The 25191-nt window shown below is 40.9% G+C and overlaps 1 protein-coding gene across 8 annotated transcripts in view; it reads right to left on the reverse strand.

The window, feature by feature from the left end:
* The window catches only part of TFDP2 (transcription factor Dp-2), a 191264-nt gene that overhangs the window by 130226 nt on the left and 35847 nt on the right, over positions 1 to 25191 (reverse strand). For 5 of the 8 annotated variants that reach the window (XM_066350489.1, XM_066350490.1, XM_066350488.1 and 2 more), the window contains one exon: positions 16947 to 17013. The exons of 2 other annotated variants lie outside the window; for them this stretch is intronic. In XM_066350489.1, coding sequence (XP_066206586.1) covers positions 16947 to 17013 — 67 coding nt within the window. Of the gene's footprint in view, positions 1 to 16164; positions 16244 to 16946; positions 17014 to 25191 lie in introns of those variants that run through there. One more of the 8 variants, XM_066350498.1, reaches the window with a different exon arrangement.

The following is a 25191-nucleotide window of genomic DNA, read 5'->3' on the forward strand; positions in this document are numbered from 1 at the left end:
CTAAAAATAAAATAATAAAAGGCATATACAGTTTTTAAAAAATATTTTAGCTGTCATTTTAATTTTTATTTACCATGAATTTAATAAAAGAGGAGAAGAAACCAGATTGAATGTCAGAATAAACAATTTAATCTCTCCTAAGTAATAAACATTTGTGATTTAACTTCCTACATGGCATGTTTTTGAATATTTTGCTTTTAGATTTATGCAAATTTTGTGTTGGTCATGATAAGACAAATATAAATAAATTCAAAAAAGATAACATTTAAAAGGTTGATTTTAGAGGTAAATTTCAATTGGCGATCAAAATTATTTTCTTCCCAACTGCTGTGGCTTTGAAATTAACCAGTACCAACAGCTGTTACCAATAGTAGTAAGTAATAAGCAAGACGGCTAGCTAAAACTAACGGTGTGGAAAGGTTTTCCTTGAGAAGACATGGGCCATATGGGTATAGGAAATAAAAATAGATAAATTCCATTTCAAAATACTAAGCAAGTAAGAAGAAATCACAAAAACAACCTTATAATTTCAAAAGTATTCTACTCTGACAACTGAGTTAAAGCTAACTCCCTGAAAATGAATTTTGAAATAATACAGGAGTAAGACCACAGATATCCTTTCCTCCAAAAAGAAGAATTTCCGTTTATCAACCTTTCTCAAGAAACAGTAACTGGTTATTTCAAGAGCTATAAAAAATAGTATCATCATGTCATACTCTTTATAACAAAGCAATTTTTATGAACAAGAATAAGAAGAAAAATGCATATTAAAAACGAGGGGAGAAAAAGCCATTTCATTGTGGCTCAGGTATAACAACACATTGCACTGTCAAAACTATTTAGAAATCTACAACATGCAATCAAAACACAGCCAAGTTATGTAATTCTACCTAACCACAATATATGTTGTGAAAACAGTTAACAGGAAGATAGGAGATGTGGTAACTACAGCCTATTTTAAAACTACTTTAATATTTTTCCTTTATTTTTTACTTTAAATAAAAAATTCCTTAAGTTTTGTTTCTAAAAGGTAATTCTTATTTAATTCTAGTTTTTAATTTTTAATAAGGTTAACTAAACACTATTATTTAAATAAAACATCTTGTAGATACACATAGGAAAAATACAAGAGAGAAAAGGGATCAGATGGCACTGGTCCTTCAGGAAAAGCAAGCATGGAATGAACAGGTCAATAAACTATTTGCAGAATGGGATAGTTGTCTATTTTCAGAACATTAAGCTATTTTTAAATAGCCTGAAACCAAACCCAGATTCAGAAGGTAAAGCCAGAACCATTCACTATGTTTACTTAAATATAATCTCTTACTAGGCCTAGCACAGTAAGAGAGGCCAAACTCACCCTAATATGACCTCAGATTCAAAAGGATGCCAAAGAAACTTTATAGAAATAGCAACCCAATGTGGCTTATACTAAGGTGACCAATCGTCCTCCTTTAGGGAGGACAGTCCTTCTTTTGTAAGTTGTGTCCTCCCTCGAGAAGTGTCCTCCTTTTTGATATTGGAAGACTAATCCGTAAATGTCCATATTCAATCGATGCAGAGTCAATCCATTGCGTGTGATGTGACGTATTTGTATCTAAATGAGTACTTTTTTCTTACATTATTAAAAATTAATAGGCATGTAAGCATAATTACAATATAAATTAAAATGTTTTTATTATGCATTTATCATTATAGTGTATTATTGTTGCAATGAATAAAATGTTTCTTTTATTTACGATATTGTTTTCTTCAATTTATTTTTGTCCTCCTTTTCATTGTATAAAAGTTGGTCACCTTACTTATACCTACCATTCAAAGTAACAGAAAATAAAACAAAGGCTTACTAGATATTTTAGTACTTAAATTTGTAAAGTAAAACCCAGAAAATAAATATGGACAAATGTTACCAGCCTTTTTAATTAAAAATATGACTCTAAAATATGCAAGTCACTGTATTTTTAAGATTTTGAACACTGAAATAATCTCTAACACCAACTCCCCACCCTTTCACCTTTTCAGCTTCTTTCAAACTTTCTCTCATCAAGAAAGTGAAATTCTGTCCTGCCAGTGGCTGCCACTGGCTTGGCCATGCAGGTTCTCATTGGATTCGAGCAGATGGTAAAGAAACAGTGGAGCCATAAAATGGTGGGCCATTCTGTTTATTAAAGTCTCCTACCCGTGGACAAGCAAACATGCAGGGAAGACCACTTCCCTCTCATTCAGAGCTCTCAAAGCCCTGACGCACTCTCCGGTTCCTCCTGGAATCAAAGGCCCCCCACCAGCCTCAGCAGAGCTCTCAAAGCCCCTCAGCTCAGGTTCCACCTCTGCACACCTTCTCTTCTTCCAAAACCCAGGCTGAGAAAAAACCCCTTCTCCAGCAAACATTAGCAATACAATGGCCCCTCCCAAGCAGGAAGGTATTCTGCAATTTGCAGTCTGCCACCCTGAGAGCAAGCACCTCAGCCCTTCACAGACAACAGACACTGGGCGCTGCCCACGCCAATGCAAAATATAAGTGAGCAAACCTAAAAAACACATTTTACAAACTTATTTGCCCAACAAGTTTTCACATAATAACAAAGCATGTCCTATCGGGAGTCATTCCAGCAACCCTTTGGTGGAATTCTGAATTCCTTCTGTTTCTACTTCTTTATCCACAAAATCTTCTGAATTGATGGCGAGATATTCCACATTCATGGATAGAAAGAATCAATATTGTAAAGATGTCAGTTATTCCCAACTTGAGGTACACATTATTCAGTGGATGTCAACAAACTGATTCTAAAATTTTTACAAAAAGGCAAAAAACTCAGAATAGCCAACACTATATTGAAGAAAAGTTGGGAGAACTTAAAGTAGTGTAAAGTTTGTGGTATCAGCAAAAGAATAGGAAAACAGATCAATGACACAGAGAGCCCAGAACAGACCTATGCAAATATTCAATACATTCAACTCAAGTTTGACGAAGGAGCAAAGGCAATTCAATGAGTCTTTCTAACAAGTAAGGCTGTAACATAATAGAAATCCACATGCAAATAAATAAATAAATAAATAAATAAATAAATAAATAAATAAATAAATAAATAAATCTAGACACAGACCTTACATTTATCATTAACTCAAAATGGATCATAGACCTACATGTTAAATATTGCAAAACTCCTAGAAGAAAAATAGGAGAAACTCTAAGCGGTCTTGGGTTTGGCAATGACTTTTTATGATGCAACACCAAAAGCATGACCTATGAAAGAAAAAACTGATAAGCTGTACTTCATTAAAATTAAAAATTTCTCTATGAAAGATACTGTTTCTCTACTACCAGATAATGAATGTCAATAGTCTTTGTGTATCCTTAAAAGAAACATTGTGTGTTGTTAATTAATATATGTCATTATTCCTCATTTCTTTTTTAATTTAAAATTTTTTTCATTATTTTTTTTTATTTATTCATTTTAGAAAGGAGAGGGAGAGACAGAGAGAGAGAGAGAGGAGAGACAGAGAGAGAGAAGGGGGGAGGAGCAGGAAGCATCAACTCCCATATGTGCCTTGACCAGGCAAGCCCAGGGTTTCAAACCAGCGACCTCAGCATTTCCAGGTAGATGCTTTATCCACTGCGCCACCACAGGTCAGGCTAAAATTTTTTTCAATTATAATTAACATTCAATATTATTATACATTAGTTTCAGGTGTACAGCACAGTGGTTGGACATTTATATAATTTATAGAGTAATCCCCTAATATGTCCAGTACCCACCTGGCACCATACATAGTTTTTACAATATTACTGACTAGATTCCCTATGCTGTACTTTACATCCCAAGACTATTTTGAAACTACCAATTTGTACTTCATATACCTTCACCTTTTTTACCCAGTTCCCCAAACCACTGCCCATTTGGCAACCATCAGTTTGCTCTCTGTATCTATGAGTCTGTTTCTGTTTTCTTTATTCTGTTCTTGAAATTATACATATTAAGTGAAATCATATGGTATTTGTATTCACTTCTTTTTACACAAAGAATTAATGGTGGGAGTAGGGGAGTAAAGAGGGACAAATATATGGTGACAGAAAATGATTTGACTTTGGGTGATGGGTACATAATATAACACTTCAAATGCTATAGAAATGTTTATCAGAAACCTATGTACTCTTATTGATCAATGTCACCTTATTAAATTTAATTTTCTAAATAAAAATTTTAAAAAGAATTATACACATAGCACATTCTGAACTTTTCTTTTATTCACTTAATGTCTTTGATCATTCCATATTTGTACATACCCAATTTTACATCTGCATAGTATTGCATTATATGTACTAAACACAATTTATTTAAACCAGATCATATCAATGGAATTATAGTTTCAAATATTTTGCTATTACAGACAATACTGTAAAGGTTGAGCTTTATTTCACAAATTTACAAGCACATCAACAGAATAAATTCCTAAAATAGAAACTGCTAGGTCACAGGAAATGTGAATGCTAAATTAATAAATACTGTGAAATTGCTTCCCATAAAGGTTGTTCTAATTTATGCTCCCACCAGCAGTATAAGGGAGCATACCCTTAACAACAGTGTTTTATCAAACTCCTTAATACTCACCAACCAATCTTACAGAGTAAAAAACAGTAAATTGTATGTTTTTTTTACTGAGGTTGAGTAGTACCTTTTCATCTGTGTGAGATCTATTAATATTTCTTCTTCTGTGAACTGTTTATTCCTAAATTTTGCCAGTCTTCTAAGTATCTGCTTGATCCTTTGTTCCTTTTATCACTATACAATATTCCTCTTTGTCCCCTTAATGCCTTGATATTTTTCATATATTTTATTTGATACCAATATTGTTTTCCTCTCAGTACATCTTAAGCACGTTTATTTTACTGACTGATTGATTTGAGAGAGACAGGAAGGGAGGGAGAGACAGAAATATCTGCTCTTGTATATGCCCTGTGCAAGGATCGAATCAGCAACCCCTGTGCATCAGGACGATGCTCCAACCAACCGAGTCATTCAGCAGGGTTTAGGCAATCTATTTTCAATCTTTCTTAGATTTAAGAACTCCAAATAATTTTTAGTTCCAAAACAAATTCTTCTGGGTTGCAACAGTATCCTCTTGAGAGTTTTTGTCCTCTTCTTCCCAGCTCAGCTTTCTCTCATCTTTTCCATTAGTTCTGCCTCTAGAGAAGAACTCTGCTTGATTATTCAGAGCTACTCCTTCTTTTGAGCTGCTGAATTCACTTTAATAGGCTGTAATTTTCATAGCCAGAGGCTACTGCAATCTCTGGGGTGATGTGGAGCTGACAGTATAAGATATACATATTCTAAATATGAAGTGCAAGAGCCTGATCAGGCGGCGGCACAGTGGATAGAGCGTTGGGCTAGGACGCATAGGACCCAGGTTCAAAACCCCAAGGTCACCGGCTTGAGTGCGTGCTCATCCGGCTTGACTGCAGGCTCACCACCTTGTGCATAGGGTTGCTGGCTTGAGCATGAGATCATAGACATGACCCCATGGTCGCTGGCTTGAGCAAGGGGTCACTCGCTTTGTTGCAGCCCCCCAGACAAGGCACATATGAGAAAGCAATCAACAAACAAGTAAGGTGCTGCACCTGAGAACTGATGCTTTTCCTTCCTCCCTGCCTGTCTATCTGTCCCTCTCTCTATCTCTGTCACACACAAATATATATATAAATATGAAGTGCAAGAAATGAGTGAGTTGGCAACATGGAGTTGCTTGATTGAGGATACAAATGAACAAGTGGAAGATGTGCAGCAGACCTCATCTACCTGCAGGGACACCAGCAATTCATCCCACAAGTGCAACACTCCCAACAGCTCCTGACCAGGCACAGCTTCCAGAGGACTGAATATAGCTTGCAGGCAAATACAGTGGTACCTTGAGATATGAATTTAACTCGTTCTGTAACTGAAATGGTAAGTCAGTCAACTCGTATGCCGATACTGGACTCTTGCGCAATGCGCCAACTAGCGAAAGCTTCCCGAATCACGACTCGTATCTCAGAATTTCGCTCAGATCTCGAACAAAAATATGGACCAAGTCGCAGCTCGTATCTTAAAAAATTCGTATGTTGGTCTGTTTGTAACTCAAGGTATCACTATGGCCTCTTTCCACATATCAGAAATATCCAAAGGTTCAGCCCACCTAATGGCATGTGCCTCTCAGCTAACTGAGGAATCCCTGATCTTCACCAAAGGTCCAGCTGGACTTTCAACACTACAGATAATGAAACCCTCAGCTACAGTATTCTTATCTTTCATTCTTCTTTTTTTTTTTTTTTTTTTTTTTTTCATTTTTCTGAAGCTGGAAACAGGGAGAGACAGTCAGACAGACTCCCGCATGCGCCCGACCAGGATCCACCCGGCACACCCACCATGGGCGATGCTCTGCCCACCAGGGGGCGATGCTCTGCCCATCCTGGGCGTCGCCATGTTGCGACCAGAGCCACTCTAGCGCCTGGGGCAGAGGCCACAGAGCCATCCCCAGCGCCCGGGCCATCTTTGCTCCAATGGAGCCTTGGCTGCGGGAGGGGACGAGAGAGACAGAGAGGAAAGCACGGCGGAGGGGTGGAGAAGCAAATGGGCGCTTCTCCTGTGTGCCCTGGCCGGGAATCGAACCTGGGTCCTCCGCACGCTAGGCTGACGCTCTACCGCTGAGCCAACCGGCCAGGGCTCTTTCATTCTTCTTAATAAAGCACAATTATATAATTTATGACAAGAATATACAAATATTCAACTGCTTTTATTTTTTTTAATTTATTTTATTTTATTTATTTATTTTTTTTTCATTTTTCTGAAGCTGGAAATGGGGAGAGACAGTCAGACAGACTCCCGCATGCGCCCGACCGGGATCCACCCGGCACGCCCACCAGGGGGCGATGCTCTGCCCACCAGGGGGCGATGCTCTGCCCATCCTGGGCGTCTCCATGTTGCGACCAGAGCCACTCTAGCGCCTGAGGCAGAGGCCACAGAGCCATCCCCAGCGCCCGGGCCATCTTTGCTCCAATGGAGCCTTAGCTGCGGGAGGGGAAGAGAGAGACAGAGAGGAAAGCGCGGCGGAGGGGTGGAGAAGCAAATGGGCACTTCTCCTGTGTGCCCTGGCCGGGAATCGAACCCGGGTCCTCCACACGCTAGGCCGACGCTCTACCGCTGAGCCCACCGGCCAGGGCTTAAATTTATTTTTATTTTTTCTTCTTTTCCAAGTGAGTGGAGGGAAGACAGACAGACTCCTGCATGTGCCCTGACCAGGATCCACCTGGCAACCCCCATCTGAGGCCGATTCTCTGCTTACCTGGGGCCATGCGCCCAACCTAGCTGTTTTTGGCTCCTGAGGCAGAGGCTTCTCGGAGTCATCTTCAGCTCCTGGGGCCAACATGCTCGAATCATCAAGCCATGGCTACAGGAAGAGAAGAGAATGAAAGGAGGGGGGAGAGAAGAGGGAGAGGGAGGGGTGGAGAAGCAGATGGTCACTTTTCCTGTGTGCCCTTCCCAGTAATTGAAACTGGGACATCCACACATTGGGCCAACACTCGACCACTGAACCAACTGCCAGGGCCGAGCAAGTGCTTTTAAATCCTCCACTACTCCCTTGGTTATGACTGAAAACAATTGTTTTCAGGATTTTCTTCTTTCAATTAAAAAAAGAGCCTGACCAGGTGGTGGCGCATCAGACTAGGACGTGGAGGACCCAGGTTCCAAACCTCGAGGTCGCGAGCTTCAGCGCGGGTTCATTGGTTTGAGCAAGGCTCACCAGCTTGAGCCCAGGTCACTGGCTTGAGCAAGGGGTCACTCAGTCTGCTGTAACTGCCCCCAGCCTATGTCAAGGCACATATGAGAAAGCAATCAATGAACAACTAAGGTGCCGCAATGAAGAATTGATGCTTCTCATCTCCCTCCCTTCCTGTCTCTCTGCCCCTATCTGTCCCATTCTATCACAAAAAAATAAATAAAATAAAATAAAAATGAAAACTTTTAGGCCCTGGCCGGTTGGCTCAGCGGTAGAGCGTCGGCCTGGCATGCGGGGGACCCGGGTTCGATTCCCGGCCAGGGCACATAGGGGAAGCGCCCATTTGCTTCTCCACCCCCCCTCCTTCCTCTCTGTCTCTCTCTTCCCCTCCCACAGCCAAGGCTCCATTGGAGCAAAGATGGCCCGGGCGCTGGGGATGGCTCCTTGGCCTCTGCCCCAGGCGCTAGAGTGGCTCTGGTTGCGGCAGAGCAACACCCCGGAGGGGCAGAGCATCGCCCCCTGGTGGGCAAAGCATCGCCCCTGGTGGGCGTGCCGGGTGGATCCCGGTCGGGCGCATGCGGGAGTCTGTCTGACTGTCTCTCCCCGTTTCCAGCTTCAGAAAAATACAAAAAAAAAAAAAAGAAAACTTTTAAACTTCCAATTCTTAGAGTGCCCTAAGACAAAAAACTCAGAAACCTTCTTTACTAAATACCCTAAAATTTTGTTTCAAAAGTAGAAGGTAAGTTGTTCTTTATACACTTCTCAAAGGTTAGATGAATAAACATTTTGACTAAAAGTCTGGGAATGTTATGGCCAAACAAGCTTTTGCAGTTCAGTATTTACTGAGTAGGTAGATATAACTGTTAGACATCAAACTAGAGGAGAAAAAAATATATTAAAAAGGACCCAGTGTCGGACTGGCGAGTGTATGTCCCGGGTTGAATTCCCAGTCAGGGCACACAGCAGAAGCGCCCATCTGCTTCTCCACCCCTCCCCCTCTCCCTCCTCTTTGTCTCTCTCTTCCCCTCCCGCAGCCAAGGCTCCACTGGAGCAAAGTTGGCCCCGGGTGCTGAGGACGGTTCTATGGGCTCCGCCTCAGGCACTAGAATGGCTCCAGTGGCAACGGAGCAACACCCTAGATGGGCAGAGCATCAACCCCTAGGGGGCTTGCCAGGTGGATCCCAGTCTGGTGCATGCAGGAGTCTGTCTCTCTGCCTTCCTGCTTGTTGCTTCAGAAAAATACAAAAAAAAAAAAAAAAACAATATAATGTGATCAGGACAATAATTAAAATTTGTACAGGTTCTAAAGGTTAATACAAAGAGGGCACAGTAACAAAGAGGTACGGTGGAACCTATGATCAGCTAGATTTTAAAGAGTAAACCAAAACTTGCTCCGTAGCCAAAATAATTACAGATAGAATGAAGGACATACACTATTTTAACAAAGTTTCTACTTTAGGACAGACACTGTGAAACACCTGCCCTAGAGATACAATGATGAAAAAGACAAAGTCTCTGACTTTAAGAGTAGGGGGGAACAAACAAGAAAACCAGAAATTCAAGTCCACTGTGATAAATGCTACAATAGAAGTAAGTAGAGATATTAAAGGCTTATAGGTGGTACAAATAACACCTAAATTAAGACCTAAGAAATGAACTGAAATTAGCCAGGTGAAATGTATCTACATTAGGAGAGGAATGGAGGACAGTGTCCGGGAGGCATGGCACTCCAGGCACAAAGAAGAGCACACAGAGCCCTGGCTGGTTGGCTCAGCGGTAGAGCGTCGGCCTAGCGTGCGGAGGACCCGGGTTCGATTCCCGGCCAGGGCACACAGGAGAAGCGCCCATTTGCTTCTCCACCCCTCCGCCGCGCTTTCCTCTCTGTCTCTCTCGTCCCCTCCCGCAGCCAAGGCTCCATTGGAGCAAAGATGGCCCGGGCACTGGGGATGGCTCTGTGGCCTCTGCCTCAGGCGCTAGAGTGGCTCTGGTCACAACATGGCGACGCCCAGGATGGGCAGAGCATCGCCCCCTGGTGGGCAGAGCGTCGCCCCTGGTGGGCGTGCCGGGTGGATCCCGGTCGGGCGCATGCGGGAGTCTGTCTGACTGTCTCTCCCTGTTTCCAGCTTCAGAAAAATGAAAAGAAAAAAAGAAAAAAAAAAAAAGAAGAGCACACAGAGAGACAAAAACAGAGAATTTAGTTCAGTACGCCAGGAGCACAGGTGTCTGAGATAAGTCTAAAGTGAAAGCCAGAACCATATCATGAAGGATCTTTTAAATTGGAGTTTGGGCCTGACCAGGCGGTGGCGCAGTGGATAGAGCGTCAGACTTGGATGCAGAAGACCCAGGTCGAGACCCCGAAGTCTCCAACTTGAGGGCAGGCTCATCTGGTTGGAGCAAAAAGCTCATTGGCTTGAGCCCAGGGTCGCTGGCTCGAGCAAGGGGGTTACTCAGTCTGCTGAAGGCCCGTGGTCAGGCCCGTGGTCAAGGCATATGTGAGAAAGCAATCAATGAACAGCTAAGGTGTTGCAACACGCAACGAAAAACTAATGACTGATGCTTCTCATCTCTCCGTTCAAAAAAAAAAAAAAGAAAAAAGCCTGACCGGGCAGTGGCGCAGTGGATAGAGCGTCGGGACTGGGATGCGGAAGACCCAGGTTCAAGACCTCAAGGTCACTGGCTCGAGCAAGAGGTTGCTCAGTCTGCTGAAGGCCCGCGGTCAAGGCACATATAGAAGGCAATCAATGAACAATTAAGGTGTTGCAATGCGCAATGAAAAGCTAATGATTGATGCTTCTCATCTCTCCGTCCCTGTCTATCCCTCTCTCTGCCTCTCTCTCTGTCTCTAAAAAAATAATAATAATAATAATAAAATAAATAAATAAATAAAAAAGACAATCCTTTAAAAAAAGAAAACTAAAAAAAATTGGAGTTTTGACTTTATATTGAGGGCAATAAACAACTACTAAACTTTTTTTTTAAAAAACATGAAAAGCCTTGTTCATATTTGTGTTCGAGAAAAAGTATGGGGCTATATTACAGTGAATAAAATAGAAATAAGTTTGGAAGTAAATAAAACAGCATCAGTGATCTAGAAAGTGGTTTATAGTAGTCTGAACTAAGACAGTAGCAATGGAAACAGAAAACAGGTGGGGAGGGCTGAGAGATTTAAGACAGAGCAGAAACAAGCCTTATAACTGATTTGATTGAAAGCAGAAAGAGCCTGACCTGTGGTGGTGCAGTGGATCAAGCACCGACCTGGAACACTGAGGTTCAAAAAAAACCTTGGGCTTGCCCGGTCAAAGCATGTATGGGAGTTGATGCTTCCTGCTCCTCCCCCCTTCTCTCTCTCCCCTCTAAAATGAATAAATAAAAAAAAGAATTAAAAAAAAAAGAATTAAAAAAAATAAAAAAAGAAAGCAGAAAGAACAAAAAAGAGTAAAAAATGATGGGTGCCTCAGTTTCTGGTTTGAGCAACGGGTAGATGGCACCACTATTCATTAACACAAGGAGAAGGGGAAAGCATATTTTGAGAGGGTAAAATAATTACTTTAATTCTGGTCAGACTAAGTCTGAGATGAACATAATTTATTCAAATAATGCTGTCCAATAAGCAGATGGGTATGCAAAAACTCAAAACAAAAAGTTTGAACCAGAAATATTGTATAAATTTGAGAATCATCCATATATAAAAGTCAATGATAACTAAAGCAATGTGAATAGATGAAATTGCTGGGGAGACTGTACAAGATGAGAAGAAAATCTAAGACAAAATCGCATGGAATACTAACATTTAGAAGACAAACAAAGGAAGAGCTAGGAGAGTCGAGTGAGAAGGAACAGCCAGAAAGGAAGATGAAAACAGTAACAAGAGGAAAAAGAATAAACACTTAATGAATGCTTACTATGTGCTAGGTGTTTTATTGACTTTATATACACTGCCTCATTTAATCCTCACACACTCGTTATACACAGAAGGAAAGACATACATTCTTTCAGCAAAATTACTAGTTTGTGACAGCTACTTTGAAATACCTGTCCCAGAGATAGAATGATAAGACAGTATCTGACTTCTCATATATATTAGTGAGCAACTTACTATCTGCATCCTTAAAGATGTGGGCAAACTGAGACTGTTTTACTTTATAACTAAACTTTACTGTATTATTAACATACATTCATGGTTGACTTTTTTGTGTGTGACAAAAAAGTGAGAAAGAGCCTGACCAGGTGGTGGCGCAGTGGATAGTGTGTCGGACTGGGATGCAGAGGACCCAGGTTCAAGACCCCAAGGTCATCAGCTTGAACGCGGGCTCATCTGGTTTGAGCAAAAGGCTTACCAGCTAGGACCCAAGGTTGCTGGCTCGAGCAAGGGGTTACTAGGTCTGCTGAAGGCCCACGGTCAAGGCCCATATGAGAAAGCAATCAATGAACAACTAAGGTGTCGCAACGAAAAACTAATGATTGATACTTCTCATCTCTCTCCGTTCCTGTCTGTCTGTCCCTATCTAGCCCTCTCTCTGACTTTCGCTGTCTCTGTAAAAAATATATATATATAATAATAAAATAACCCAAAAAAAGAGAGAGAGAGAGACAGAGAGGGACAGACAGACAGGAAAGGAGAGATAAGAAGCATCAATTCTTCATGCAGCACCTCAGCTGTTCATTGATTGCTTTCTCATATGCGCCTTGACTGGGGAGCTACAGCAGAGTGAGTGACCCCACGCTCAAACCAGGTGACCCCACACTCAAGCCCAGCTGAGCCTGCGCTCAAGCTGGCAAGCTCGGGGTTTTGAACCTGGCTCCTCTGCATCCCAGTCCGATGCTCTATCCACTACCATCACCGCCTGGTCAGGCTCCAAGGCAACACTTGAATCACTGCACCACCACAGGTCAGGCCCAGCAATTCCACTTCTAAGAACATACCCAAAAGAATAAAAGCAGGTCTTGAGGAGATATATATTCTTTTAAATAATTTTTTATTGTTCAGTTACTGTTGACACAGAGTATTATATTAGTTTCAGGCATACAACATAGTGATTAAACATTTATATAACTTTTCCTTTTTTTTAGATTTTATTTATTGATTTTTGGAGAGGGAAAGAGATGGAGTGAGAAAGTGGGGGGAGAAGCAGGAAGCATCTACTCATAGTAGTTGCTTCCTGTATGTGCCTTGACCAGGCAAGCCCAGGGATTTGAAATGCAACCTCAGTGTTCCAGGTTGATGCTTTATCCACTGCACCACCACCGGTCAACACATTTATGTAACTTATGAAGTGATCCCTATGATAAGTCTAGTACCTATCTGACAGCATATATAGTTATTACAATATTATTTACTATATTCCATATGCTATTATGAGAAGATAGTTGTTCTCCCATGTTCACAACAGCATTATTCACAATAGCTAAAACATAAAAGCTTCCCATGTGGGTCCTGGCTGGTTAACTCACTTGGTTAGAGCAATGTCCTGAAATGCCAAGGTTGCGGGTTCAATCCCCCATCAGGGCACATATGGGAAGTGGCCAATGAGTGCCCAACTAAGAACAGATAAATGCTTCTCTCTCTCTCTCTCTCTCTCTCTCTCTCTCCCCCCCCCCTTCTTCCTCTTTTTGTCTCTCTAAAATCAATCAATAAAATAAAATAAGCAACCTATGTGTCCATCATGGATGAATGGATAAGCAAAATACAATATACTAGTACCTCCTTATGCAAGAGGGATATGTTCCAAGACCCCAGTGAATGCCATGTATAGTACTGAACCCTATGTATACTGTTTTTTCCTATTCATACAACCTTTTCACTTAAAGGAAGTACTCGTGGCTTTCTTTTGGCATATCCAGATTGCCAGCATCACTATGTAGCTTGCAGTTTTGTACCATTAGGTAAAATAAGTGTTAACATGAACACAAGCACTACATTACTGACATTTGATGCCATAACCAAGAAAGCTACTAAGTGACTAAAGGGCAAAGACTACAGTGGGGATATGCTGGACAAAGGGATGATTCACGTCCTGGGTGAGACAGCATGAAGTTTCAACATGTTATTCAGAACAGCACACAAGCCTGATCAGGCAGTGGCGCAGTGAATAGAGCATCCTTGAACGCTGAGGACCCAGGTTTGAAACCTCAAGGTTTCCAGCTTGAGCACAGGCTAATCAGCTTGAACGTGGGGTCATTCGCTTGAGCAAGGGGTCACTGGCTCAGCAGGAGCCCCCCAGTCAAGGCACATATGAGAAAGCAATCAGTGAACAACTAAGTTGCCGTAACTATGAGTTGATGCTTCTCATCTCTCTCCCTTCCTGTCTGTCTGACCCTATCTGTCTTTCTGTCTCTCTTTCGCTAAAAAAAAACAAAAACAAAAAAACCAGCACACAATTTAAAACTTATGAATTGTTTATTTCTAGAATTTTCCACTTAATATTTTCACTCTGTGGGTAACTGAAACTGTGGGTAACTGTGGATAAGGTAGGGGACTACTATACAGGGTGGGGCAAAAGTAAGTTTACAGCTATGAGTATGAGAAAGACTTTATTCTTGTATTATTATTTATTAATTATTATATTACAGGGGGTGCTGGGGTTACAATACAGTTCCATTCCTATGAGTGAGGTAACCCGAATTTTGGTGTAAATCAAAACAGATCCTATGCCTGACCAGGCGGTGGTGCAGTGGACAGAGCCTCGAATTGGGCTACAGTGGACCCAGGTTTGAAACCACAAGGTCCCCAGCTTGAGAGCACGATCCTAGACATGATCCCATGGTCACTGTTTTGAGCAAGGGGTCGCTTGCTCTGCTGTAGCCCCCCGGTCAGGGCACATACGAGAAAGCAATCAATGGACAACTAAGGTGCCACAACAGAGAATTGATGCTTCTCATCTCTCCCTTCCTGTCTGTCTCTCCCTATCTGTCCCTCTGTCTCTCTCACAAGAAAGAATAAAAAAAAAAAAAACACACCCTAGGCTAAGTCACTTACCTATCCTAACAGTTATAAAATCATAATCTAGAACACAATTAAGCCACAGAAAAAGGAAAAAGACATAAATATACTGTACTGTACGCTGTACTGCATACTCTGCTGCACTCAACCAAACTAGTTCACCCACATAGTCCGTAAGTACAATGCTAACAGCATAAGCTGAAACACTCATGTCTCAATTTTTGTAAGGTTTTATGGGAGTGAGCATCATAAACTAAAAACGTACTATGTCGAGACTGTTGTAACCTGAGGTCCCCTCTATTTTCCATAGGGATAACTATAAACCTACATTTGCCTATCCCTGTATATACGTAAAATGAAATATTATTCAGGCCTAAAAAGAAAGGAAATTCTAACACACACTACAAACATGAATGAACCTTGAGGTCATTATGCTAAAAGAAATAAGCCAGTCACAAAACAGAAAATACTGTATGATTCTACTTATATGAGGTCCCTAGTAATCAAAGTCATAATGATGGAAAGTAGAGTGGTGGCTGCCAGGGGCTGGGGAGGGGGATGTGGAGCTAACTGTTTAATGGGTATGGAGTTTTAGTTTTGCAAAATGAAGAGTGATGGAGATGGATGGTGTTAATGGTTGCACAAAATGAATGTACTTATTACCACTAAACTATTCAATATATATAAGGTCTACCGAAAAGTTCTGTCCGTTTCTATCACAATAAGTTTCGACACGTAAGCACATGTTTATTTGGCGCATATGTGCCTCTCTATTTTTATCACTTAATGTATACATACTGACATAGCAAATTAACTAAAACAAAGGTGGTTCACGTTAGTCTTATGTGTGAAGCCATAGTGTACCCATGGCTACTGATAAAGTTCATTTATGCCGCTGTAATTTTTACAAATTTCAACAAGGAAGAAATGCTACAGAAGCATGTCTGTCGCATCCACCCTATTCCCCGGACTTAGCACCTTCCAACTATCGCTTGTTTTTGTCCTTACAAAATTTTTTGAATGGCAAAAAATTCAAAAATGAAGAAGATATCAAACAAGCACTGGTTCAATTTTTCACATCAAAAGATAAAACATTTTTCAAAAATGGGGTATACAAATTGCCCTCACACTGGCAAGGAATCATTAATAATAATGGCAATTATATTATTTAATAAAGTTTATTGACGGTAAGAAAAATTTGTATTTTGTTTTATTCCAAAAACGGACAGAACTTTCCGGTAGACCATATATATAATAATAGTTAAAGTGGTAAATTTTCTGTTAAGTGTATTTTACCACAGTAAAAAATTTAGAAAAAAAACTAAGAAGCATCAAACCTTGAAGTATCTCTCTTGTTTCAAAATACGTATTTAACTCTTCAGAGGAATTCTACAAACCATTATTATTAAGCCACACACTCTTATACTGATATATAGATTTCTCTAACCTTCTCTCCAAAGTATATAGCTCACCTTAGACATAAACACTTTGAGGAAGCTGATGTTTTTCTCTCATAGCTATTTGTATCCCAATGGTATATACATTTTGCTCCTTTTATAATGGAAAATTTCAAACATATACAAAGGAAGAGAGAAAGAAATAATGAAACCGCATACAACTATCACCTAGTTTAAACAAATAATCAACTCATGGACAATTTTGTTTTAACTAAAATTCCGCTCACTTAATTCTTACCCCAGTGGATTATTGTGAAGCCAATCTCAGACATCATATCTTTTTAACCATAAATATTTCAGTATGTTACTCTCTATACACTAAAAGATACTGTTGAAAAATACATATTAAAAGAATCGACCAGTATCCTGTATATAGGTTCCTGTACTGGTGGTTCAGCTTTCTAATGTAAGTATTCCTCCAGTAAGCCACAATTTAGACACAGGAATTATATATTCAGTCATTCCATTGTGGTTCCTTACAAGTTAAACCACTTAAAAAGGATTCTCAAACAAGAATATCAAGAAGAAAATGACTTAAATAGTTTCAACTGTAATATGATCGCTACTCAAATATGTTCCTGAAAGATATTTTAGGAAAGAGATGGAGAAAATTCACTTTCTCTCCATCTCTCAGAAGTAATTCACTTTCATATGATACAAGTTATTTGGTATATGATAACACAATAATAGTATGTAAATATTACTAAACATAAAGTAATGCATGTACCTTCATATTTTATAAAACAAGTGCAGTAAAATTAGCTCAGGGTAGAAAATTTTTATTCAACTGTCCTTACCTTTTGTTGGACTGAGATTCTGATCTATAAATCCTCTTAATTCTGTATTTGTGGAATTCAAACCAACCTGAATAAAATAGTTTTAAAAGTTAAAAAAAAATCTAAAAAATTATATGATTACTTAATAAGCTATTTTATACCTTCCACCAGAGGTCCATATCAAATAATATAGCCACATAAAAATGAATTGTATCAACTATAAGAGTATAAAAAAGAGCCTGACCAGGCAGTGGCGCAGTGGGTAAAGTGTCGGACTGGGATGCGGAAGACCCAGGTTCGAGACCCCGAGGTCGCCAGCTTGAGCACGGGCTCATCTGGTTTGAGCAAAAAGCTCACCAGCTTGAGCCCAAGGTCGCTGGCTCAAACAAGGGGTTACTCAGTCCGCTGAAGGCCCGCGGTCAAGGCACATATGAGAAAGCAATCAATGAACAACTAAGGTGTTGCAATGTGCAACGAAAAACCAATGATTGATGCTTCTCATCTCTCCGTTCCTGTCTGTCTGTCCCTGTCTATTCCTCTTTCTGACTCTGTATAAAAAATAAAAAAATAAAAAAAAAAGTATAAAAAAGAAAATGTTGCCATAGTGCTTGAAGTGGGGAAAATATAAGTTGTCCACATAAAGTAAAATTAATTTAATGTTAATTAATAGTACCTAGGTCTACAGGTGTAACTGACAGTTTTTTAAAAACAAGTAATGTGACAGCCATGAAGTTGCCAATAGATAGACCATTTCTCATCTTTATTCTGCCATTAATTTTTTTTTTGTATTTTTCTGAAGTTGGAAATGGGGAGGCAGTCAGACAGACTCCCGCAAGAGCCCGACAGGGATCCATCTGGAACGCCCACCAGGGGCGATGCTCTGCCCATCTGGGGCATTGCTCTGTTGCAACCAGAGCCATTCTAGCGCCTGAGGCAGAGGCCACAGAGCCATCCTCAGCGCCCAGGCAAACTTTGTTCTAATGGAGCCTTGGCTGCGGGAGGGGAAGAGAGAGACAGAGAGGAAGGAGAGGGGGAGGGGTGGAGAAGCAGATGGGCACCTCTCCTGTGTGCCCTGGCCGGGAATCGAACCCGGGACTCCTGCACGCCAGGCTGACGCTCTACCACCGAGCCAACCAGCCAGGGCCATCTGCCATTAATTTTTAATACTCAGATTTACTGCCTGTAATGCTTTTCAACATTATGACATGTAATGGCTCAAATAAAGACCATTAATAACACAATGTAACTCTGAAGACAAGTGGGACTTGTTTCATGATGAGTGGGAAGATTTTTATAACTTGGGTCCAGAGCAGCTTTGTGTGGTGTGTGAACTGGCCTGCTGAGCTCGGACTGTGCTGTGCCCTGTGCTGATGTGGTGGTGCCTGATTTTCTCTCCTAGGCAGGCTTAGCAACTCCAGGTGCTGTCATAATAATTTTTACCCAGGGCCTGTCTTCTCAATCCCTTACCTTTCCCCAAGGAGTATGTTGCTTTCTCTGTTTAAAAAAGTTACAAGCCTAACCACTGGAGGTACAGTGGATAGAGCCTCAACCCAGAATGCTGAGGTCCCAGGTTTGGAACCCAAAATCGCTGGCTTGAGCATGGAATCCTCAAAATGATCCCAAGGTCACTGGCTTGAACAAGGTGTCACTGCTTGGCTTGAGGTCCCCTGTCCATTCCAAGGCCCATACAAAAAGCAATCAATGACCAACAAAAGTGAAGCAACTATGAGTTGCTGCTTCTCATCTCTCTCCTCCCTCTCTCTCTCCCTTCCTGTATCTCTCTCTCTCGTCCAATTTAAAAAAAAGTTTAAAAAAAGTTACAGAAAATTAATACAATTCATGAGTGAGGTCCATGGCCCTGGCTGGTGGCTCAGTGGATACAGTGTCGGCCTGGCATATGGATGTCTCGGGTTCAATTCCCAGTCAGGGCACACAGGAGAAGCAACCATTTGCTTCTCTCCCTCTTCTTCTCCCACGGCCAGTGGTTCAGTTGGTCCGAGTGCATAAACCTCAGGCATTAAAAATAGCTCAGTTGATTCAGGCATTGGCCCCAGATGGGGTTGCCATGTGGATCCCAGTGTGAGCACATACAGGAGTCTGTCTCACTATCTCCCCTCCTTTCACTTAAAAAAGAAAAGACAATGACAGTAAGTAAAGATTCTAGTTTCTTGGCCTGACCAGGCGGTGGCGCAGTGGATAGAGCGTCGGACTGGGATGCCAAGGACCCAGGTTCGAGACCCCAAGGTCGCCAGCTGAGTGTGGGCTCATCTGGCTTGAGCAAAAAGCTCACCAGCTTGGACCCAAGGTTGCTGGATCGAGCAAGGGGTAACTCCGTCTGCTGAAGGCCTATGGTCAAGGCACATATGAGAAAGCAATCAATGAACAACTAAGGTGTCGCAACAAAAAACTGATGATTGATTCTTCTCATCTCTCTCTGTTCCTGTATGTCTGTCCCTATCTATCCCTCTCTCTGACTCTCCTCTCTGTCCCTGTTAAAAAAAAATAAGATTCTAGTTTCTTGAACAACTTGGTTATGTCCTGAGATCTGAAGGAATGTTTATGGATGTGTAGAAACCACCTAGAGCAGCCACCTGAATTGCAGGAATGATGACTAGCAGAAAATACAAAGCCTTTCTCAGTAGGACTCGTAGAAAAAATGCGTCCATAAAGTGATCTTTGGATGCTGGCAAATGAAAGGTAAGAAATTTCTTTAAAATGAAAACAATCCCACCAAACTGAATAATTTTAAGAAAAGGTATACAAAAATGGGTGTCTGGATGGATAATAAATTATTTGGATAACTGATAACTCTGCCCACTTAAAAAAAAAAGTGAGGTCCACTGGCTGAAGTCCACTGCTTAAGCTCCTACTCGGGCTCATCAGGCCTACTACTATGTTTGTGGCTGTGGTCAGGTCACACAAGTTCTCTATACTTCCATTTCCTTGTCTGTAAAAAACTGGAGGGTGCTAGAAGTACCGTATTTCCCCATATGATGCACCCTTTTTTGAAAAATTTGGGGTCTAAAAACTGGGTGTGCCTTATACAATGGTTGTAGTTTTTTTACTTGGCATTTTCCACTTTTTCATGCTTGTTTTTGTGCTCATTGCTGAAGACAGTGATTCATCATCAGACACAGATGAGGACAAGCTAATAAATGGGAGTTTTGACAGTGATGAGGAGTTGTATGAATGTTATGATGAATAAAACTTGAATTCAGTAACTTTATGTAATGCTTTTTTCCCCAAAAAATTTCAGGTCCCAAAATTAAGGCGCATCTTATACATGGGGAAATACGGTACTTACCAATGCAAGTGGTTAGAAAGATTGAGTAAGATAATTCATGTAAAACATATAGCACAGAGTACTCAATTCATGTTAACATTTATTATTAGTATGATACTTGAAGAACTGCCTATAGCAAATGTGTTTATAAATTCACCTTCAGATAATTTATTTCATTTAATGTGCTTCATTTAATGGACTTCCTGGAACCAGAACTGAATATGGCAGTATCATTAAACAGTTTTTACAGTTATAGTCAAGAGAAAAAAACTCCATTTTGAAAACTTGACAAAAGCAAGCATCTAATAAGTGGTTCTACTATTACTATTATGTTATTGTTTTAATCCTTGTAGATTTGTAATCTTGACACATCAATGCTAATCTGGTACCTCAAAAATCTTCAATATCCTTTATTTTTTTATTTGTTTTTACAGAGACAGAGAGAGAGTCAGATAGGGACAGACAGACAGGAACGGAGAGAGATGAGAAGCATGAATCATCAAGTTTTTCGTCTCAACACCTTAGTTGTTCATTGATTACTTTCTCATATGTGCCTTGACCGCGGGCCTTCAGCAGACCGAGTAACCCCTTGCTTGAGCCAGTGACCTTGGGTCCAAGCTGGTGAATTTTTGCTCAAACCAGATGAGCCCATGCTCAAGCTGGTGACCTCGGGGTCTTGAACCTGGGTCCTCCACATCCCAGTCCGACGCTCTATCCACTGTGCAACCGCCCATTCAGGCTTTACTTCTTATGTTAAAAAAAATTTCAGCCTGATGAGCCAGTGACGCGGTGGACAGAGCGTCAGTCAGGCTTTATTTATTTCTTACGATAAAAATTTTTCAGCCTGACTGGGCGGTGGCGCAATGGATAGAGTGTCGGACTGGGATGCGGAAGACCCAGGTTCGAGATCCCGAGGTTACCAGCTTGAGCGCGGGCTCATCTGGTTTGAGCAAAAGCTCACCTGCTTGAGCCCAAGGTCGCTGGCTCGAGCAAGGGGTTACTCGGTCTGCTGAAGGCCCACGGTCAAGTCACGTATGAGAAGGCAATCAATGAACAATTAAAGTGTTGCAATGCACAACAAAAAACTAATAACTGATGCTTCTCATCTCTCCGTTCCTGTCAGTCTGTCCCTGTCTATCCCTCTCTCTGACTCTCCGTCTCTGTAAAAAAATAAAATAAAATAAATCTTTTTAAGCCTGAATGGGCGGTGGCACAGTGGACAGAGCGTCAGACTGGGATGCGGAGGACCCAGGTTCGAGACCCCGAGGTCGCCAGCTTGAATGCGGGCTCATCTGGTTTGAGCAAGGCTCACCAGCTTGGGCCTGAGGTCGCTGGCTCGAGCAAGGGGTTTTGCCATCTGCTCTAGTCCCACCATCATGGCACATATGAGAAAGCAGCCTGACCTGTGGTGGCGCAGTGGATAAAGCGTTGACCTGGAAATGCTGAGGTCACCGGTTCGAAACCCTGGGCTTGCCTGGTCAAGGCACATATGGGAGTTGATGCGTCCAGCTCCTCCCCCTTCTCTCTCTCTTCTCTCTCCCTCTCTGTCTCTCTCTCTCTCCCTCTCTGTCTCTCTCTCTAAAAATGAATAAATAAAAAATAAAAAAATTTTAAAAATGTTTAAAAAAAAGATTAAAAAAAAAAAGAGAAAGCAATCAATGAACAATTAAGGTGTCGCAATGAAAAACTGAAGACTGATGCTTCTCATCTCTCTCCGTTCCTGTCTGTCTGTCCTTATCTGACTCTTTCTATGTCTCTGTAAAAAAAAAAAAAAAAGGAATAAATAAAAATACCTACAGGCCATGGCCAGTAGTTGGCTCGGTGGCAGAACGTTGGCCCAACGTATAGAAGTCCTAGGTTCAATTCCCGGTCAAGGCACACAGGAGAAGCACCCATCTGCTTCTCCACCCCTTCCCCTCTCATTCCTCTCTGTCTCTCTCTTCCCCTCCCACAGCCAAGGCTCCACTGGAGCAAGATTGGCCCGGGCGCTGAGGATGGCTCCACGGCCTCAGCCTCAGGCGCTAGAATGGCTCTGGTTGTAACAGAGCAACAGCCCAGATGGGCAAAGCATCACCCTCTAATGGGCATGCCGGGTGGATCCTGGTAGAGTACATGCAGGAGTCTGGAGTCTGTCTCTCTGCCTCCCCGCTTCTCACTTCAGAAAAATACCAAAAAAAAAAAAAAAAAGAAAAAAAGTAAGCCTATAAATTGTCCTAAGAATATCATCATATGCGAGTACTTATTTGAGATTGTGCTAATAACAATACTTCTTTATTTACAGATGGGAGGTATGTGAGAATTGCATGAAATAAATTTTTTTTTTATAAAATGTGTAAGGCAACATTAAAAAAAGGGAATGTATATTCTTCTTGTTTCCATAAATTGGTTATCAAACAAACATGATTTTAAGTTAATAAAACTGTAACTGGAACTAATTTCACTTTTTGAAATTAAACTCACTCCCGGGGTTAGCGAGCATGAAAAAAACTCACTACTCAAAGGGTTAAATTTTTATAATACCTGAGACAAAGACATAAAAAACATAGCTTTTAATTCTCTGTAGATAATGATATAGATACTTAATTGAGTTGTCTAGCTTCTTACAAGTATTCTTTTAGAAGTCAAGTAAGTGCTTTGCAACAAAATTTGCAAATTACTACTGTATGGATCTCCAGAGTTGCTCCCAAGTCTTCAATTTGCAAATGGCAAGAGCTTACTGTGGCATCACTAACATGTCTCTACCTCTTCTATAAAAAGAGGACCAAGACAGCCTTTAACATATTCCATCCCTAATACAGTGACTGTTTCATACATGTTACAATAACTTCAAAAGCATCAGTTTATACCTTTTTGTTATTATATAAAGATAACAGCAAAAACCTCAACTGAAACCACATATTTACAGTCGAGAGTTCAGTTACTGAGTTACTGGTATGCTTAAACACCTGCTCTTAATGTCCAACATCTGCAGACTTAAGCAGCAAACAAATTCAGAAACTTTTAAAGCAGCTGTACACCTGCACCTTAATAATCAACAAATTATATTCTAAAAAGATAGAGATCAACTGTGAGTCAATATTGTCTGCTAATTTTGGTCTCATGAGGGAGTAAAGGTGGTTGTATTCAGAGCTTATAAAATATTACTAAAACTTATTTAATCAAAACTTCAAAAAATGTATTAATTTCTGTTTTCATAAACACTTTACAGTTTGAGAGTAGAAAATTTGCTAGGAAAGGCATTTAAAAGCACTAGTTCGTCTTTCCCTGTATTATTTTTAAAAGATCTTTCTATAATGTTTCACAGAGCAAGGAAAAAAGTGAACTCATTTTATGAAAAAATTTTCATAACTTGTCTGCTGACTAAAAAATATCCAAGCTTGCCTGACCTGTGATGGCGCAGTGGATAAAGCGTCGACCTGGAAATGCTGAGATCACTGGTTCGAAACCCTGGCCTTGCCTGGTCAAGGCACATATGGGAGTTGATGCTTCCAGCTCCTCCCCCCCTTTTCTCTCTCTCCCTCTCCTCTCTAAAATGAATAAAAAATTTTTAAAAAAATAAATAAATAAAAATTAAAAAAAATATCCAAGCCCAATTTTTAAAGATCAAACCATATTCCCCAATAACAGCATTATAATTCACTAATATTTAACATTTCAGATCAATATATATAAAACAAAATTCAAAGCTCTAGCATTCACAAGCAAGGTGATCTCAGAACAGTAGCTACAGTAGCTGCAAAATGGGGATAATACGTGTGTATATGAAAAACTCAAGAACTTCTAGATAAAATTTAAAATTATGTAAACATGCTGTTAACACAAAGCAATATTCAAATATCAGTTATTCAAATGGCAGTGGCTTTTAACACTTCAATACCAACTAGACAATATATGAAACAGAAATGCCAATGACCTATAAACATACAGAATATCGGTTTAACCTAATCAGCAATATAATCAGAGAACTGTAAATCACATATCATTTTTTGCTGATGGATTGGCAAAGATTACAAAGAAAGTAAATGAAAATGACACTCTGACCCACTACTAGTGAATCTATAAATTGGTGCAATCTTTTTTTTTTAAGATTTTATTCATTTTAGAAAGAGGGGAAAGGAGAAAAAGAGAGAGAGAGAGAGAGAGAGAGAGAGAGAGGGAGAGAGGGAGAGAGGGAGAGAAGGGGGAGGAGCAGGAAGCATCAACCCCCATATGTGTCTTGACCGGGCAAGCCCAGGGTTTCAACCTGGCGACCTCAGCGTTCCAGGTCGATGTTTTATCCGCTGCGCCACTCTGGTCAGGTATGTATGTGCACAGGTCAGGAGGTGGAATCTTTCTATATAAAATGCAATTTAGCAATATGAATCAAAAGCCACCCCCAGAAAATACACACTTTTTAAGCCAATAATTTCGTAAGACTTTGCCTTGTAGAAATAATCCAACAAGTAAGCAAATTTAAAAAAAAATTTTTTTTTTTTTTTTGTATTTTCTGAAGTTGGAAACAGGGAGGCAGTCAGACAGACTCCCGCATGCGCCCGACTGGGATCCACCCGGCATTCCCACCAGGGGGCGATGCTCTGCCCATCTGGGGCATCGCTCTTTTGCAACCAGAGCCATTATAGCGCCTGAGGCAGAGGCCACAGAGCCATCCTCAGTGCCTGGGCCAACTTTGCTCCAATGGAGCCTTGGCTGTGGGAGGGGAAGAGAGAGACAGAGAGGAAGGAGAGGGGGAGGGATGGAGAAGCAGATGGGCGCTTCTCCTGTGTGCCCTGGCCAGGAATCGAACCCGGGACTCCTGCACACCAGGCCGACGCTCTACCAATGAGCCAACTGGCCAGGGCTTAAAAAATTTTTTAAAGAAAAAAATAGAAATCATTTAATGGCCAATATTAGAAAACCATTGCAATGTCTACATAATAGATAACACAAAACAGTCATTTAAAAGGATGTTGTAGACTTATCAAGAGAAGAAAAGATATTCATCAC

The sequence above is a fragment of the Saccopteryx leptura genome, chromosome 10 (genome assembly GCF_036850995.1).
Source record: "Saccopteryx leptura isolate mSacLep1 chromosome 10, mSacLep1_pri_phased_curated, whole genome shotgun sequence".
Taxonomy (NCBI): Eukaryota; Metazoa; Chordata; class Mammalia; order Chiroptera; family Emballonuridae; genus Saccopteryx; species Saccopteryx leptura.